This window comes from Chelonia mydas, chromosome 8 (assembly GCF_015237465.2).
Source record: "Chelonia mydas isolate rCheMyd1 chromosome 8, rCheMyd1.pri.v2, whole genome shotgun sequence".
Taxonomy (NCBI): Eukaryota; Metazoa; Chordata; order Testudines; family Cheloniidae; genus Chelonia; species Chelonia mydas.
The window spans coordinates 36,849,826-36,869,444 of NC_057854.1; the positions used below are offsets into that span (position 1 = coordinate 36,849,826).

At 42.9% G+C, this 19,619-nt stretch overlaps 1 protein-coding gene across 6 annotated transcripts in view; it reads left to right on the forward strand.

The window, feature by feature from the left end:
* Positions 1 to 19,619, forward strand: part of LOC102934918 (protocadherin alpha-C2) — a 333,845-nt gene that overhangs the window by 23,137 nt on the left and 291,089 nt on the right. The window contains exon 1 of one of the 6 annotated variants that reach the window (XM_037907834.2): positions 3,975 to 6,481. The exons of 4 other annotated variants lie outside the window; for them this stretch is intronic. In XM_037907834.2, coding sequence (XP_037763762.1) covers positions 4,109 to 6,481 — 2,373 coding nt within the window. In that variant the 5' untranslated portion in view covers positions 3,975 to 4,108. Of the gene's footprint in view, positions 1 to 3,974; positions 6,482 to 16,505; positions 19,198 to 19,619 lie in introns of those variants that run through there. One more of the 6 variants, XM_037907826.2, reaches the window with a different exon arrangement.

A 19,619-nucleotide genomic window follows, 5' to 3' on the forward strand; every position in this document is an offset into this window, starting at 1 on the left:
TGGTTGATAAGAAAGTCTGGTTGCTTAAGTGTGTTTCTTTTCTCAGTGATCGTATACCTCGCAGTAAGGTATTTTACAAATGTAGGTCTGCATGGTGTTCGTGAAAACATCATCAGAGGTGCAGTCCTTTGTGTGAATTTGATTTTATTCTTAAGAACTCTAAAATTATTTGCATTTGAGCAAAATCTCATCCAGAAATTTTTCGTTGTTGATAATCCCAATGTCATTCAGGCTTCAGAAAAGAAGCATTAGTTCACAAAAAATCCCTTTGGAAAGGTGACTCTTTACTTGGTATTTTTTTAAATCTGAATTTGAGACATTGTCTGTAACATGTCCTCATCTGTTGGGCATTTTAAATATTCCTAGTTCAGTAAGAAAAAATTAAGTTGAGATTTTAAAAGTTCTTATTTAGTTCATATAGTACCAATAGGAAGTGAAGAGAAACAGTCAAATGAAAAATGAGGCATCACATGAAGGCAGATAACTAAAAAGTGACAAATTTTGTAAGTGTTCATATGAAAATGCTAGAAGTATATTGGGGAAGAGTCAACATGGCTTTTGTAAAGGGAAATCATACCTCACCCTACTAAAATTCTTTGAGGTGGTTAGTAGATACAGTGTACTTGGACTTACAGAAAGCCTTTGGCAACGAGGTGGAAGGATAGCTCAGTGGTTTGAGCGTTGGCCTGTTAAACCCAGGATTGTGAGTTCAATCCTTGAGGGGGCCATTTAGGGATGGGGCAAAAATTGGGGATTAGCCCTGCTTTGAGCAGGGGGTTGGACTAGATGACCTCTGAGGTCACTTCCAACCCTGATATTCTATGATCCTAAGGTTCCCTCACCAAAGGCTCTTAAGCAAAATAAGCAGTCATAGGGTAAGAAAAAAGGTCCTCTCATGGTTAAAAGACGGGAAACAAGGGGTGTAGGAATAAATAGTCAGTTTCCAGAATGGAGAGAGATGTTTCCCAGGGATCCATACTAGGATCAGTTATTTTCAACATATTCATAAATTATCTGGAAAAAAGGGTAAACAGTGAGGTGGCAAAGTTTGCGTAAAATACAAAATTACTCAAGATAGTGAAGTCCAGAGCAGACTGTGAAGAGTTAAAAGGGATCTCCCAAAACTGGGTGACTGGGCAAAAAAACCGCAGATGAAATTCAATGCTGATAAATGCAAAGTAAATTATCATAAATTGTTTTATAAGGATTAAACAAGGATTAAACAATCTCATACTTTCTAAATAATCCTATATTCTTCCCTTTTACTGAGTAATTTCACATTTTACTTAACTATTCCAAATGATTAATCTGATTAAAATAATTTAAGAGAGGTAATAACCTTATGTGGGGAGCAGAGCACATACGAGCACCACTGATCTTCATTTTCAGTATTTGATTTTGTTTCTGAGCATTCCTTTTGCCCCCCTCTTCTGGAATTTCTTTGAACGTATCTGATATGTGTCATGTCTGGAAAAACAAGAACCCGTGGCCAGGCAGACGTTTTTTTCTGTCGTAGAAACATAGACCGGTAAGTTGGTGGCCTCTCTCCCTCCAGGTGCGTGTGAGCAGCCGAGCAATAGCGTATGAAGAGCTCTGCTCTGCTTCTAAATCTGTCTCTTATTCGCAGTTAGCTAATTTGCAGACATCTAGTTAAATAAAGGGCAAAGTCGAAGCTCCAGATGAGAGATTTGTGGAGTGATTTCGAAGCACTGCAAAGAAGAAAGCTTCCAGAATCTACAGCCTCACACTGTGCTTATACTGTTACTGGCCCGGTAAGGGACAAGATGTTGCTTTCCAAAATGAATGACATGAAGAAGACGCCTAGGAGACACCTGAGACTTATTGATGTTCTAGGTGGGTTAGAGTCCACTAATCTTTCTTCACTTTTTAGAAAATTAAACTGAATGATTACAGTTGTCTGACACTAGGGAGTCCCATGTCCCATCCAGTGCTCTTGACTAGAAGACTTTCTAAAGGTGGGGAAGAAACCCTCATCTGAATCTGTGCCATGTGCCGTACTAATAACTTGAAGCTCTGTGTCGTTTCATATCTTAGTTCTTGAAGATGCTAGTGCATCGGTTGCTTTTCAAGATAACTAACGTAGGTGTTTACCTACATGACATGACAATTTTAGGTAAATTACGCAAAGACATTATTTAATCGAAGATTTGGGGAAAGGGGACACAGAGATGTTGTTTATACCCCGATCAGGTATATGTCGAAGTGGAAGACAATTTCTAAATATTCAAGCTGTGGAAGAGACAGACGATATTGCTACAGCTGAAGAGGTGGAGAAGGGCCTCGGCAACGATTAATTTTCACCTGAAGAGTCAGATATGAAGTCGGAGTCTATGCAAATTAATATTTTAAATACAAGATGTAAAAATAATTGATTGTACACGAGAACCTATACTGTGTTTTGCATTATTGTGCTTTATTTATATGAACGCATCTACATCGAATGGTCTCAGAGGGGAGATCTTTATCTTCCATGGATTTCTTCAGAGATGTACTGGTATAAATTGACAGAAGAATTTCTCTCCAGCTTGGGTAATTATATTCAGACCATCCATTCTCCATGGCATTTATAATTAGATGTAGTGTTGTGCACTTGCTTTTCTAAAAGCGGTTGTGTGTATTGATAATGCAAACTGGTTGACGTGAAAAATTTACATATTGCTACATCCCAGCCCAGCAGGTGAGTGACCCTTATGTAGAATCTGAAAGACATTTTGGATCCTAGAGAATGAGTGTTGCTAAAAGAATGTAAATTCTTCTTCTTTTTCTCCTCCTCCTCCTCCTCCTCAGCAGTAGCAGCAGGAGGAACAAAAATTATAATTAATAAACTATTTAGATGCAGGAAAATATTTTTAAAATATCAAGCATGTATTGGAAAAACCTAAGAAGTTCTGAAAAACGAATTTCCTCAAATGTTGTGCCCCGTGTATTGATGCCAGTCAGACATAAGACTTCTCATGATTCCCTCATGTATTTAAATAATAAAAATACAGGATAAATGGTGACTACTGAAGAAGAATTAGGAGATATTAATTCAATTACAACCCATTATTTTTTGCCTCTTCTGCTTACTCTCAAACGCCGCACTTGAAATTATTATTCTTTATAGACGAGAAATTAGGGGGGCATTTTCCTGTGTGAAGACAAGTGGCAAGAAAATAGAGTTCAGCTGTGTGTGATCATAGAGATCGATGGATACTAGGAAATTGCACAGCGTTCAATAGTTAAATAGTTAAGGGCACTTCATCATATCAGCTTCTAAACCCGTCCCTGCAATCTCTTATTCACATTACTTACTGATCCCAGTAACGCCACTGAAGCTCAGTAGGTACGAATCAGCTCCTAAGAATTAAAGATACAGGACTGCGAACTTAGAGTCCAAGATCTTCAAGACAGGGAATAGGAGTTCGGTATCTATATGGTAGAATGTAAATGTGCAGCGTATATACATGATAAGAAAGATAAAATAATAACAGAAAGACAGACAGGTTATAAGCTGATAAACCAAGTGATGTATTTAATAAACCGTCCAGTTGTTTTGAAGATCGCAGTTTTTAAGGGCCTCATGTTCTGAAATCATCACAACAGAAAATAAACACTGGACATGATAAAGTCTCGTACAATGAAAAGGGGTGTTATCGGCACACAGGCGCTACTAATGTTTCCACTGAATATATAATGAAAACAATGTACTTCGGTATACCCTAAGTTATCACAAATTAAAATACGCATATTTCTATAAAATTTAAAAACGTGTTGTAAAAAAATTTCTGAAAAAGGGAGAAGAATAAGAACAATAAGAAGACAAAACACAAGCATATGATATAAAAATAATCATAACAATTATGTTGCATTTCTACATTTAGTCACATGGTGTCGCTGTAGACCAAAAAAAGGACTTCGGTGAGAAAGGAAAACGGAAGCCCCTCCCAGGTTTGTACTGTGAATCACGTCAATATCAAAGGGCGGATCAAACCGGGCGCAGAGGCACTAGACTGAGCAATTTGCAAAGATAAGGCTAAAATATATTTTAAAATTTTTTGCATTAGCCACGTCTTAACTGGCGAATTTTGAAAGGAGAGTTTCCGCGATGGCTCTTCTTCGGCGAGACTCCCTGGTAACCGGGCAGCTGCTGCGGCTGGTTCTGCTACACACGGCCTGGGAGGTGGGCAGCGGCCAGGTCCGTTATTCCCTGCCGGAGGAATCCAAACACGGCACCTTTGTGGGCCGCCTGGCCCAGGACCTGGGGCTGGAGGTGTCGGAGCTGGTGTCTCGGATGTTCCGGATGGTCTCCAAAGGCAGGGGAGACTATTTTGAGGTAAATTTGCAGAGCGGCGTTTTGTTTGTTAATTCGCCAGTAGACAGGGAAGAGGTGTGCGGCCAGAGCCCCCTGTGCGCCATTGACCTGGAGGTGATAGTGGACAAACCCGTGAGGATATTTCACGTGGAAGTGGAGATACAGGATATAAATGACAATGCTCCTGTGTTCCCAGTAAATGAATTAAATCTGTTTATATCAGAATCAACACTGCCGGGCTCGCGTTTCCCACTAGAGGGCGCGTTTGACGCAGATATTGGCACAAACTCTCTGCTGACCTATAAACTCAGCTCGAATGAATTTTTCACTCTAGATGTACAAAAGAAAAACGACAAAAGCAAATCTGCTGACCTCGTGTTAAGGAAGGCTCTCGATAGAGAGGAAATCCCTCTTCATAATTTATTACTTACTGCCACTGACAGGGGCAAACCGGAACTGACGGGCACAGTTCAGCTGGTGATCACTGTGCTGGATGTCAATGATAACGCGCCTGTCTTTGGTCAATCCGTGTATGAGGTCAGTGTAACGGAAAATACAACTGTTGGGGAGTTAGTCGTCAAACTCAACGCCACCGATTTGGATGAGGGGATTAATAAAGATATCGCATATTCTTTTAATATTCTTATTGGTCCCGAAGTAAAAGACATGTTCAGTATAGATTCTCATACCGGAGAAATTAGAATCAAAGGAGAATTGGATTTTGAAGGTACTAAATTGTATGAAATTCAAGTCCAAGCTACAGATGAAGGTCACGCTCCAATGGTCGGACACTGCAAAATTTTGGTGGAAGTGTTAGACGTGAACGACAACGCCCCTGAGCTGGCCGTGACTTCCCTTTCCCTGCCGGTGCCGGAGGACGCTCCCCCGGGGACAGTGGTGGCTCTTATTAGCGTCTCCGACCGGGACTCGGGAGACAACGGCAAAGTCACCTGCTCCATCCCCCCGGACCTGCCGTTTCAGCTCGTCTCCACCTTTAAGAATTATCACTCGCTGGTGCTGGCGGAGGCCGTGGATCGGGAGCGAGTGTCTGAATATAAGATCCTGGTGACAGCCAGAGACGAAGGGGCCCCGTCTCTCTCGGCCAGTAGCAGCATTTTGGTGCCGATCGCGGATGTGAACGATAACGCCCCTGCTTTCCCTCAGCCCGTGTACACGGTGTTTGTGAAGGAAAACAACCGTCCCGGGGCCCATCTCTTGAGCGTGTCGGCGTCGGACCCGGACCTGCGGGAAAACGCCTTTGTGAGCTACTCGGTGGTGGAGCGCAGTGTGGGAGAGCAGCAGCCCGTGTCCAGCTACATCTCGGTGCACTCGGAGAGCGGGCACATCTATGGGCTGCAGCCCTTTGACTACGAGGAGCTGCAAGTGCTGCAGTTCCAGGTGAGCGCGCGGGACGCCGGGTTCCCCTCCTTGTGCGGGACCGTGACTGTGCAGCTCTTCGTCCTGGATGAAAATGACAACGCGCCGGCAGTGTCCGCGCCTGGCTCCGGCCGCGGCTCGCCAGGGCCCGAGCTGGTTCCGCTGTCGGCCGGCGCAGGGCACGTGGTGGGCAAGGTCCGAGCGGTGGATGCGGATTCCGGCTACAACGCGTGGCTTCGCTACGAAGTGCAGGAGGCCAGGGCTGCGGGGCCTTTCCGGGTGGGTGTGTACAGCGGGGAGATCAGCACCACGCGGGCCTTGGAGGAGTCGGACGGCCCCAGCCAGAGACTCGTGATCCTGGTGAAGGACCATGGGGAGCCGGCGCTGTCAGCCACAGCCACGGTCAGCCTGTCCCTGGTGGAGAGTCCGCAGGCTGTGAAATGGGACTCGAGGCAAAGGGTCGGGAGCGAAGGGCCCTTGGTTGACCTGAACGTGTCTTTAGTGATCGCCATTTGCTCTGTGTCCGGGCTGTTTGTGCTGGTGATTGTCGTGTACGTTGGCCTGAGATGCCATCCGGGTCCGGAAGTGATGTGCGGTCCTGGGAAAGCCACCGTGGTGTGCTCGAGCGAAGTGGGGAGTTGGTCCTATTCGCAGCGCCAGAGCCGGAACTTGTGTGTCGGGGAAGGCACCGCCAAGAATGACCTCATGGTTTTCAGTCCCAACTTCACTAACTCTGCGGACAACGGGGAGGAGAAACAGCAGGAGCTTACACCGAATTCATCTGGACAGGTGAGTTCCAAGAGGGGGTTATAGGGCTTTTAGGGTTATTTCTGTTAGTTAGGAAATGCTAAAATAATGTATAATTGTTCACAAGAACAAATAATAATTTTGAGTTATATATTGTTAATGGGTCTATTGTATTGATGCCTAATCTAAAACTATATTCATCTTTTGGTAGATGTGGTTGAACTATTAGGAGTGGAGAGGTTTTTGATCATCATGAAAGTGACCATTCTTTCTTTCTTTCTTTCTTTCTTTCTTTCTTTCTTTCTTTCTTTCTTTCTTTCTTTCTTTCTTTCTTTCTTTCTTTCTTTCTTTTTTAAACCATCATTTTAGACGAGTCAGGTTGTGAGATTCCTCAGATTGCAAGCTGAACTGCTGTGTCCCCTTAGCTCTCCAGCTTGGGATGCCTTTTACACTGCTTTACTGCCAGAACAGCAACCCCTCTAGACTCTGCTCTCTCACAGCTACTAGCATGTAAAGTCACTGAGAGCTGAATACGTGAATGCTCTCTCAGCCATCCATGAGTAGATACAGGGTGACACCCACACATCCCTCAGTCCCAGCCTTGTCCCTCAGAAATGTGTGTCTTGTACTGTTAAGTAGCCCACTGGACCATACCGCCTCATAATTAGTCCGTCATTGAGACAATGGGTTATGAATATGCACCAATCCTGTTGACCCCAGTAAAGAGTCCCCAAACACTTCAATCAAACATAGTGGTTTAGATAAATTAGTAAAACAAGTTTATTAACTAGAGAAATATATATATTAAGTGATTTACAAGTGATAAGGCACAAAAGTCAGACTTGGTTACAAAAGAAATAAAAAGATAAACATGGAAGCTAATTCCTAAACTTTACCAAACCCAATAAGTTTAAAAGCAAACAGGTTTCTCTCACCCAAAAGCTTTCAGCAGTCTGTACTGGCTGGAAAACCTCCAGGCCAGGACCACTCCCCCCAGTTCAATGATTCACCATTGTCTTTCAAGTGATTTTGCTGCCCTGAGTAGAGATGGGGGAGGAGAAGAGACAAGGAAGTCACTGTCTCTTATTTTATATCCCCCTCCTCTCATTGAGGATTACTCCTTGCTGGGATGTAGACAAAACAGTTCCCTATGTACCTAAGATTCGAAAAGTCTTTCAAGTGAATTGTAAATTTCTTTGTTTAAGGTCTCCCCTGTTCCCCTGCTTCAGCAGTTAATAGTTTTCTATCATCTTTTGATCAGTCTTTTGTTGTCTCTGAGGAGCTAGTCTGTGAGCGTTCCCCAGAATTACAACATATTTTAGTAACAAACATATAGTAAAATCTCCTAGCTCCATATACTGTGTCGATACACACATTTTAATATGATGATGTTCAGTAGATTATAAGTTTTGAAATGATACCTCACAAGGCATACTTTGTACAAAATATATCACAAGTATATAAAATCATGAATATTGGGTACAGGGTATCACATGGGGTACAAAGTGTCACACAGGTATTCTTAGTTTTTAAAATACTTATTGTGATTTGCAGTATATATAATTCGAATTAAAAGTTACAAATTTGTTGTGGTACATTTTGTTTCCTAAATAAATCCAATAAATCCATGAAATGTATTTAAAATACATTTATGTGTATTTGTGCTATTGGAATTGCAAAAGTGTATTACATATGTGGTTGTCTTCTGTCAGTAATCTTATCACTGTGGAACATGTAGGTTTTGATTTATATAGTATGTGGTGTACGTTTTCTGTTCTGAAAGTCAATTTAAATATTCTTTATAAGGGGATATAATAATTTAAAAGTAATTGTGTTGTTATTTTAGCTAATTTAACACTTCTTCCTCATTTTCATAAAGCAAATTAAACTCGAAATCAAGAAACTATATTTTAATCATTTTTCTCTATAGATATTTTATTACATTGTATTTTGTTGCTAATTTGTCAACTCTAAAGTATTACAGCAAATTTTGTGAAATGAAAGAGTAATTTGTTTACTTCACTGAAAATGTGTGCAACTACATTTTTAGTAAGGGTTAAATTGGCAGAAGTCCCGGTGGCACTCTTTTAAGCTCCATCCACAAAATGTGTTCCACCCATGTGAGTCACCCGAATGAGATATTCCTAACAGGAGATCTTGAAGATAGTCTAAATATTAATGCATTTTGCTGTACTGAGCTCTTAAGCTTGGCTCCTCCTGGGTGTGTCTTGAATATGGGTTTCATGGAGCTCCTTGGGGTTGGCTCCTTCTTGACTTGGGAAAAATAAATAAGTGATGGCATCTCCCAAATGCCACTCGTTTGAGGCAGCAAAATGAACAGTTGTTCACAGTGAATTCTGTCAATCTGTAACCTTTCCTTTTCTTTTTTACATGGCTGATGAAATAATTAACAATGTTGATATTTAAGTCAACATTACTGGACATCTGAGGTACCCCTTGCTGAAATGAGTTCACGCTTCTCTGAACTATTGTTCCATGTTCTCTGAGGACTCATCTCTGCATGGGTTGCACTTGGTTCACAATTTTAAGGTTTCATTTGGAGCTATAAGAGCTACATATTTTTAAAAATGTTTTTCATAAAATGTCTGAACTGAATGCTAAGAAATCTGCAATTCTCCCTTTAGATTCCCATTGGTAGAATAGAATTTTGCGCTTCTCTATCCTTTGGTAAAACACTGGGTAATGCAATGCCGCATTCCAGCCACTTGAGGGAGACAGAGCCACGGTTTGTCTACATGAATTGCACCTACGTTTAGGATCCTGGTGTCCAGGCTGATGCCCCACTCTGGCACTTTGAGTGCAGAAGGTGGGGGCCTGCAAGGATTCTAAAAATTAATACTGGTCACTCCAGGCTGGTATTAAACTCCCAAAGTTACAGCTTCTCTCTGATCTTGGATGGGTAAATGCTGCCACCACCCAAATGCAAAAAGAACACTTTGAATCCAGGAAGGTGCACTTGGGAATTCCTTCCTATGGGGTACCCTCAAGCCCTTTCACACACACACACACACACACACACACACACACACACGGGAAAGAACTGAGAAAGAAAACAAAGGAAATCAGCTGTTGCCACCAGCTAATTAAACAACATATGCACAAACCTCTTAAGACACAAAAACCCAATCCTTTTCTTAAAAAAGGTAAATTTTATTAAAAACAAAAAGAAAGAAAATACATCTGGAACGTAGGCTACTGATAGATTTTAAAAGAGCAAATATAATAATTAAGCATCAAGAATGGTTTGCTTGAGGTCCAGTTTAAAGGTTACAAGCAAAACAAAAGCATTTGGTGGTTAGCACAGAGGAGTCCACAAGCCAATAAGAATTAAAATAATAACCTTAATCTTGTCTTCCTAGACATTCCCTGATTTACTTACATATCTGTGGTTTCAGATAAGCAATTCCTAAGTATGATTTGATGATTTTTCATATCTGGTTTAGCTTCTTACAGCATTGCTGCTATGTGTCTCCTCTCTCTAGAGAACAACAGACAGAGAAAAGGGAAGTTTTCCCCCCAATTTTAAAAAGCTTTAGCTCTCCCATTGGCTCTTTTGATCAGATACCCACTCTCTTCCTTTTACCTATGGGCTTTTTTAACCCTTTATAGGTAAAGCAAGTAGAGAACAGCTACTAACAGGGATTTTATAGCTAACTGGCTGGCTGGGTGTCCATAAAATGGAGCAACTCCCCCCCCCCCCAGCTTCATTTATCACACCTGGTAAGGAAAAAGCACTGTATTTCAGTATTCTACAGACTGTCATATGGAAAATATATATTTTTATATCCTATCTTGACAGCTGCAGAGCTAAATTCTGAGGGTTACTAAAATGTCAATGTCAAAGATTAGAATCAGTTTGGATGCCGTTGTCTGGTTTTGTTCATTGAGGTACTGGTGACATGTTCATACTTACAATATGTCACCATGAAAAATCAAGTGCCAGATTGTAACATTGACCTTTCCCTAGATTAGGAAAAGATGCACATGTTTGTTGCTAATGGGAGAACCTGATGCACATACATTACAACTTTTCGTAAATCAATGTAATTTAGCTTCCAAAGTTTTGTACTAATATTTCAGTTATTGGGGCAACATGAGAGTTGGCAGAGAGAGACTTTTGAAGCACATTTTTAATGTCATAAAAATTTCACAAAATATTTACAATTGTTAAAGTTTGGAGTTTTTCTTTATCTCCACTTTTTCTCCATAAAGGTCACATTCTCATGAGGTTTTACTGTATTCCTGTAGTGTCCTGGAGACAGTATATACAGCATTGACATAAAGAGCAATAATTGATAGTTTTAGCATAAGATATTCTTGACTAAAACACTTCACTCTCTGGACCTTATGCATGAGCAAGTGGGTACGACCTTACAATTAATGAGAGAAATGGAAAGAGAGAGAACATTGAGGTGATGATCATGGAGAGTTTAGTTACTTTGTCCATTATCTTTTAGAAGAGTAAACAAAAGGTAAAATCGAATGACAGGCCAAACTGGGAATGGCTTTACTAACTAGAGTATTTTAAATTAAATTAAATTGATTCACGATATTTAATTTTGTTTCTTTTCACTGTCACATTTGGGAAAGCTAGGAAATACACAAGCTCTTATTGAGAAAGAAAGAAATGCTACACTATATGAAGAAGCCTGTCATATGGAAAGAAGTTAAACAAAACTTCACTACAGATTCTTAAATTATAATTCCACTATTTCCCCCTCAAAAACCCTAGACTAATAATGAAACCACTAACACCAATGCTCAATGGTTTGGGGAAGTTTATTTAACACATTCTATAGTGCAGGAAATAACATGGAGGCTGGTAAAAATAAACTCTGCTTTACACAATTAGTGTATAAATTAATTGAACCCAAATAATTCCAGGTTCTAAACTTATTGCAAGGATAATGGGCATGGTTCAGCACAAAGCCAGTGAATGGATGGCTCTATCTTCACTGCGCTGCATTTCTGGGGCTATCACACACCATGAGAGTAAATAGTAGCTACCCCTAAAAATTGTTAGGGGAGAGAAATGTACAAAGCCAAAGCAGAGAGAGAATCAAGGCCTTTTGCACATGGGAATTCCATCTGAATGCATCTTCAAATTCTTCTCCTTCACTCACATCTGACATACATGAGGATATATCAGTCAAAGAGAAGTTCAAGCAACTCTCCCTGTACATTATTGTAACTGTGCCTCAGTGGGCCACAACTGAGAATGCCAAATTCAGGATGAACTGCTGAGAAATAGGGCAGATACATCCCAAGACTGGTGGCTAATCCCCCACAAAATATATCAAACCAGCAACAAAAGTAAACTTCTGTTTCACCACACTGGGTAACAAGAAGTCATAAAGGCAGTTTCCCCAGGTATTCCAGTCCTTGTATTACCACCAAAACCACTAGACTTAGAGATGGGTGGTTCTTTACAACCAGTCTCTTCAAATAAAAGGTTCTTCTGATCCCAAAGGACCAGCCACACACCCAGGTCAATATATAACTCAGATCTTACCCCAAAATCATGCTGATGTCAATCCTTTAGTATCTAAAATCTAAAGGTTTATTCATAAAAAGAAATAAAGAAGGTGAGAGCTAAAATTGTTTAAGGAATCAAATACATATAATAAATGCAAAGTTCTTGGTTCAGGTTTATAGCAGTGATGGAATAAACTGCTGGCTTAAGTCAAGTTTCTGGCTGCTTCCAATTCATTGGAAGGACCTCAGTCCATTGGTTAGAATGCTCTCATTAGTATAAGTTCATAGTCCAGAGGTTTGGGCAGGAAAGAGGCAAAATGCAGGAGTTTCCAGGGCCTTTTATAGCTTCTGCCATGTGGGGGGAATCCCATTGTTCTCATTGTGGGAAAGTACAGTAGCAAGATGGTGGTTGGAGTCACATGGACAAGTTACATGTCCATGCATTTTGCCTAGTCATTGCAGGAAGCTATTACCTATACTTCAGACAGCACGTTTGCAGGACAGTCCATTCAGTTTAGATGTGCATCTCCCATGGTCCATTGTCAGTTAAGTGCTTATTGATGAGCCACTTAATTTGAATAGTCCCTCCAAGATGTGCAGGCTAACCACCTTGTGAGCATTACCTAGAAGCAAACATTTTGAAATCCAGGTATAGAGCCAATATTCATAACTTCAAATACAAAAATGATACATGCATACAAATAGCATAATCATAACTAGCAAATCGTAACATTTTCATAGACATCTTACATGCCACATTTTGTACAAGATTTGTTGCAAATATATAACAGTGCTTGCAACAATGATCTATGTGGTCATATTTTAATCAGATAATGTCACAATTATATTCTGAAAATTTCAGTGATACTTTAACTAGGAACTGGAAGGTGAGGATGATGAGAGCAGATAATTTGAATCAAAGAGGAGAGGGGAATGAAAGCTGGCAAAGCTCAGCAAGAAAAAATACAAGACTTCTAACTTACTTCCTTAGATGCTATCTCTAGTATCAGGACTCGGAGAGAGAATATTTTATTAAAGCTAATATTTAAAAAAATATATAATACATAGGTTGGGAAAAGAGTGTCTGTACATCTGGGTATAGTGCTTAGTTTATCCACAAATGCAAAGTTTTCTTTTAAATTCATATGGTACATAGAGTACAAAATCAGCAATAACCCAAATTTAGATGAATAGATTTAACAATACAATTTAGGCATTAAAATCCAAATACCCAGGTACATCACTCAAGAAAAGTTGTACAGAGCTTTGGTTGTGGAAAGCAAAATATATCAATGACTGGAGATTGTCCTTCAGTAATTGAGAATTAGGATAGGTTGTCCATTTAGAGAAAAAAAAAACAGTCCATCAGAAAAGTATTTGAATTACTTTCTGGACTGTGCTTCTCATCGGCACGCCAGCTCATCCCTCCTGGTATTGCCAATGTCCAGTGACGTTTTCTATGTAGATATCCCTCAACCACCTGACGGCATCCAACACCATGAGTTGCCATGTCAGCCGAGTGTAACGTTGACCAACTCCATGTTCTCTCAGCATTCGCTCGTTAGTGGGGACCCATGTGCCCAGGGCTCTGACGATCAGCACATGTGTTTGGACCTTGTAGCCCCTAGCTCTCAGGGTGTTGGCCAGAGAGGCATATTTCTCCAGCTTTTGAGCTTGGGCGTCTTGGAAAGCCAGGGTCCTGTTTTCAAAGGGCACTGTGATGTCCGTCATAATGATCTTCTTCCAGTCCTAGTTGGTGATGACGATGTCTGGTCACAGTTGGCTGTTGGTTCCGGTGATGGCAGAGTTTACGGCAACCTTCCCCATGGGTGGTAGGATGGCTCTGGCCAGGTGATCTCAGATGGCATTGTGTCACAGCTGCAAAGCTCTTGAATGGGGCTTGCAGTTACACAGGATGTGGGGTAGCATCTCATTGGTGTAGCCGAACTTCTTGCATCACTTGTCCCAATTCCTGTGGCAGATGGCTCCGTTCAGTGGGGTGTGGTTGAGTTGGGCCCGGTGGATGAACCTCCAGTTGACAAATGGGGTGAAGCTGCACCCGAGGAGGAAGTGGTTGCTGGCGTCCCACTTGCACGTCACCTCAAAGGCCTTGCCCTGGTCTGGCTTCCATTTCAGGTTTTCCATGTATTGGTAGTGGATGGCATCCTTCAGGGTCCTGTCCAGCGTGGTTCTGGCTCTTGGAGTGATGATGGTGCACTCCATATTCTTCACCTGTGGCACCAGGACTCCCAGCTCCTGGCATTCCTTACACCACATCGAGTGGCAGCCGATATGCTTCTCTAGTCATTGAGTAGCATTGCGGGCATGAGTCCAGAGTGAAACAAAGTCTCCCTCATCTCTTCCAAATTTGACTTCCAGCAAGTTGCTCAGGTAGGTGGCAACATCTTGGTTGGAGGGCGTCCTGGCAATTTGCTTCTTGACAGCATCCTGCAGAGCACTCTCTGCGTTGTTCCTCACCATGGCTTCCAGGCATGTCAGAAGGCAGAAGGTATTACCTTGGCAAGAAGGTACCAAGCAACTTGAAAAGTGAATAAGACCGCAAATCTCAGAAGAATCAGGACTCAGAGAGATAAGGAAATCCCAGAGCCACCTATAATTCATGGAAGAATTCTTATGGGAGAATAAATATTAAAGGATCCTTGATTGGCGATCCTGTGCTGTAAAGAACTATCTATCTCATATACCTAGAAGTGTAAGAAGGACTTCTGAGAAACACTTGCGATTGTCAATGGTTCCAAAAATTGGAAAGAGCCATTGCAGGCCATAGCCAGGAGGAGCACAAGTGACCCAAAGTATGATGTGAAAGGATGACTTCAATCTTCCCAGGTCTTCCGTAGATCTGCAGCACAAACAGAATGAGACTCGTTGGGAAGCATCTTGGAGAAGGAGAAAAAGCAGCTACTGTTTCCGGGAAGCAAGAGCCATGTGCAGGAAGAAGAGAAACACTGTATGGCATTAAATAGTGATAACGCACAGTAGCAGGAGGTGGGAGGACTTGACGACATCGGAACTGTATATGTTGAATCACGTCAGGCTGGTAAACTATTCCGGGCTGATTCAGGCTATGCTGCCAAACCCGCAGTTAGGGACAGGATGACATTCAACAGCGATGTACGTTGCCAATGCTCCCTGGGCTGGAGCTAGGCTGGAGGGGATGCACTCTGTTCACACTCTCCAAACAGTTCCAGAGTAGCTGGGTGTTTTGGTAACAAAATAAACAGTGAAATAGTTAACAATGTTTACATTTGAATCAGCATAATCTGGCATCTATCTGTGCGTTTACTCGGCACTACGCATATGAATTAACATTACACTGAGACGAATGAGGGTAGTTAGTACATATCTTAAGATCAAGTGCTGAACACTATGCACAAACCCCAAGTAATAAGTTGATTTTATGCAAAAGATTTAATACTGTTTTTTGGGGAATTATAATAGTCCCCCAACCTCATAGCTTTGTAGGAGTATCTGTATAGCTACACCTCTACCACAGCTACAGCCCATGGACTTTGTTAGCTAGTGGAACCCCTGTGTGCCTCCCACGTGTGGGTTTAGATGTGTGATTCTAAGCAGATGCTCTGTTCACATAATAGTAATAATAATAGAAAGAAGAAGAAGAAAAGGTGGAACCTAGGAGTTCCAAATGAGTTGGGGCTCCATTGAGCTGGGCCATTGTGCAAACACATAATAAAAGACAATTCCAGCTTCCAAGAGTTTATCATTCAAATAGACAAGACAGTCAATGCATGGGAAGGGAAACGGGCACAGAAAGGCAAACTGATTTGCCCAAAATCACATAGCAAGTCAGAGATAGATCCAGGAATACAATCCAGGTCTCCTAACTCCCAATCCAGTTCTCTGTCCATTGGACTCCTCTACAGGACCCACGACGACACCCAGTTCATTCTTTGGAATCCAGCTGCGCGGTTTGCTTCCTACCCCATGTAAGGGAACTAGTAGAGGACAACTGTTCTCCCATTTCTATGGATTTTGGATTGAGATGATGAGCTGCTTTTTTTTTGTAGATTTCTATATATTTAAATTAGCTTGTGTAATTTTGCACTCTTAGTATGGCCCATAAGGTGAACACTGAAGTCCGATTCCTTGGTGTTACAAAAGACAATACACTGAGGAAGACAGAAAAATGTGATCATAAATACTCTGTTCCACGTAATAAATAACAACGTTGTAACTAACCTAAAGTAAGTAAAGGTCGAGTCCTATTTCCTTAAATTTAAATAGAAAATAAAAGAATAAACCCATCAGTATATAAAACTGAAAAAAGGAAGGAAGGAAATTTAATGAATGTTCAGATGTCGCTCAGTTAACTGTGGACATTTTAAAATTTTTGCCATCTTCAAAGAAAATACTTTATGGAAGAAATTTGATAAAGGTCTGCGCAGGAGTACTGCAGTAGGAAAATATTTTACACACACTTGCTATTTAGCATTTACAAGTTTTAGTCACAGGATGTCGCTGTTGACTTCATAAAAAAGGAAAAACAAAGCTCCACCTTGCTTTGTATCTAGCCTGTCACAGCCTGAGATCTGCTGAATGATGCCGGAGTCAACTGGAGTTTATTTAATGATTTAAAACATCTGTGTGAGAGTTCTCAAGAGATTTTCTTAATTTAAGAACAACAGAAGGCAGGTATATTTTGTTTTAAAAACTGGAAAATTTCGGACTGTGCCTCTCCTACGTTTATGCTATAATTTTCAGCAAACAACAGATTCAGCAGGATTGCCTGACACTGGATTAAATTTGCACAAAGACACGGCAGGAGGTCGAAGAATATTTATTTCCTGTTAAAGACTTAGGAATTTTATCTTTTAAACCGTCACCGACACCGCCCAGTGTCCGCGATGGCTCTTCTCCGGCGAGACTCACTGGGAACCGGGCAGCTGCTGCGGCTGGTTCTGCTACACACGGCCTGGGAGGTGGGCAGCTGCCAGGTCCGTTATTCCCTGCCGGAGGAATCCAAACACGGCACATTTGTGGGCCGCCTGGCCCAGGACCTGGGGCTGGAGGTGTCGGAGCTGGTGTCTCGGATGTTCCGGATGGTCTCCAAAGGCAGAGGAGACTATTTTGAGGTAAATTTGCAGAGCGGCGTTTTGTTTGTTAATTCGCCAGTAGACAGGGAAGAGGTGTGTGGCCAGAGCCCCCTGTGCGCCATTGACCTGGAGGTGATAGTGGACAAACCCGTGAGGATATTTCACGTGGAAGTGGAGATACAGGATATAAATGACAATGCTCCTGTTTTCTTGGTACAGGAGCAAAATCTAGGGATCTCAGAATCGAGACTGTCGGGTTCGCGTTTCCCACTAGAGGGCGCATCTGACGCAGACATTGGTACAAACTCGCTGCTGACCTACAAACTGAGCTCTAATGAATATTTTACTTTAGATGTGCAAGTAAAAAATGACCACAGTAGATTGGTGGAACTTGTGCTTATGAAACCTTTGGACAGAGAGGAAACCCCTGAGCATCGTTTATTGTTCACCGCCACTGACGGGGGCAAACCGGAGCTGACGGGCACAGTTCAGCTGGTGATCACTGTGCTGGATGCCAATGATAACGCGCCTGTATTTAGTCAGTCTGTTTATGAGGTAACTGTGTTGGAGAATACAGCTAATGGGACATTAGTAATTACACTTAATGCCACAGACTTGGACGAAGGAATTAATAAAGACATTTCATACTCCTTTAGTAATCTCCTCCCACCCAGTGTGAGAAAATTATTCAGCATTGATCCTGATACAGGTGAGATCCGACTTAAAGGAGAAGTCGATTATGAAGTCAAAACTCTGTATGAAATTCGTGTTGAAGTCAGAGATAAAAGCCCCTTTCCCTTGGCTGGACATTGCAATGTTTTGGTGGAAATTTTAGACATTAACGATAACGCCCCTGAGCTGGCCGTGACTTCCCTTTCCCTGCCGGTGCCGGAGGACGCTCCCCCGGGGACAGTGGTGGCTCTTATTAGCGTCTCCGACCGGGACTCGGGAGACAACGGCAAAGTCACCTGCTCCATCCCCCCGGACCTGCCCTTTCAGCTCGTCTCCACCTTTAAGAATTATCACTCGCTGGTGCTGGCGGAGGCCGTGGATCGGGAGCGAGTGTCTGAATATAAGATCCTGGTGACAGCCAGAGACGAAGGGGCCCCGTCTCTCTCGGCCAGCAGCAGTATTTTGGTGCCGATAGCGGATGTGAACGATAACGCCCCTGCTTTCCCTCAGCCCGTGTACACGGTGTTTGTGAAGGAAAACAACCGTCCCGGGGCCCATCTCTTGAGCGTGTCGGCGTCGGACCCGGACCTGCGGGAAAACGCCTTTGTGAGCTACTCGGTGGTGGAGCGCAGTGTGGGAGAGCAGCAGCCCGTGTCCAGCTACATCTCGGTGCACTCGGAGAGCGGGCACATCTATGGGCTGCAGCCCTTTGACTACGAGGAGCTGCAAGTGCTGCAGTTCCAGGTGAGCGCGCGGGACGCCGGGTTCCCCTCCTTGTGCGGGACCGTGACTGTGCAGCTCTTCGTCCTGGATGAAAATGACAACGCGCCGGCAGTGTCCGCGCCTGGCTCCGGCCGCGGCTCGCCAGGGCCCGAGCTGGTTCCGCTGTCGGCCGGCGCAGGGCACGTGGTGGGCAAGGTCCGAGCGGTGGATGCGGATTCCGGCTACAACGCGTGGCTTCGCTACGAAGTGCAGGAGGCCAGGGCTGCGGGGCCTTTCCGGGTGGGTGTGTACAGCGGGGAGATCAGCACCACGCGGGCCTTGGAGGAGTCGGACGGCCCCAGCCAGAGACTCGTGATCCTGGTGAAGGACCATGGGGAGCCGGCGCTGTCAGCCACAGCCACGGTCAGCCTGTCCCTGGTGGAGAGTCCGCAGGCTGTGAAATGGGACTCGAGGCAAAGGGTCGGGAGCGAAGGGCCCTTGGTTGACATGAACGTGTCTTTAGTGATCGCCATTTGTTCTGTGTCCGGGCTGTTTGTGCTGGTGATTGTCGTGTACGTTGGCCTGAGATGGCACCCGGGTCCGGAAGTGATGTGCGGTCCTGGGAAAGCCACCGTGGTGTGCTCGAGCGAAGTGGGGAGTTGGTCCTATTCGCAGCGCCAGAGCCGGAACCTGTGTGTCGGGGAAGGCACCGCCAAGAATGACCTCATGGTTTTCAGCTCCAACGTCCCTCATTCCTCGGGGAATGTGGGCATAGAGAAACCTCAACAGGAACTGACACTGAAGTCTTCTACGGTGGTGAGTCAGATGACTGAATCCTTATTTGGAAATATTTGTATGTTGTAGGTCTTCATGTGTTCTTAGGCGTGTTGTCTGTGAAACGAATGAAAAAGCAACTTTTTAAAAAAATTGGATGTTCCTTATAGCAACTGCGATAGTGGTAGCTGGAGAAAGGTTTTTTTTTGAGAGAGAATTAACAGTTATCAATAACTTCTATAATTCTACTTATGTGTGGGTACTTTGGTAATCACAGACAGGAATGTGGACTTTAATATTGAGAATTAATTGTAGAAAGGTATTTGGATGTTTATGCCACTATTTCTGTTTATGTCATATTTATACTAAAGAAAATCTTGTCGTGAATGTTAATTAGAGAAATACAAAGGTCCTTGCAGATTCACATTAGGGTGAGTTTGTTTATATTGTTTGGTATTTATATT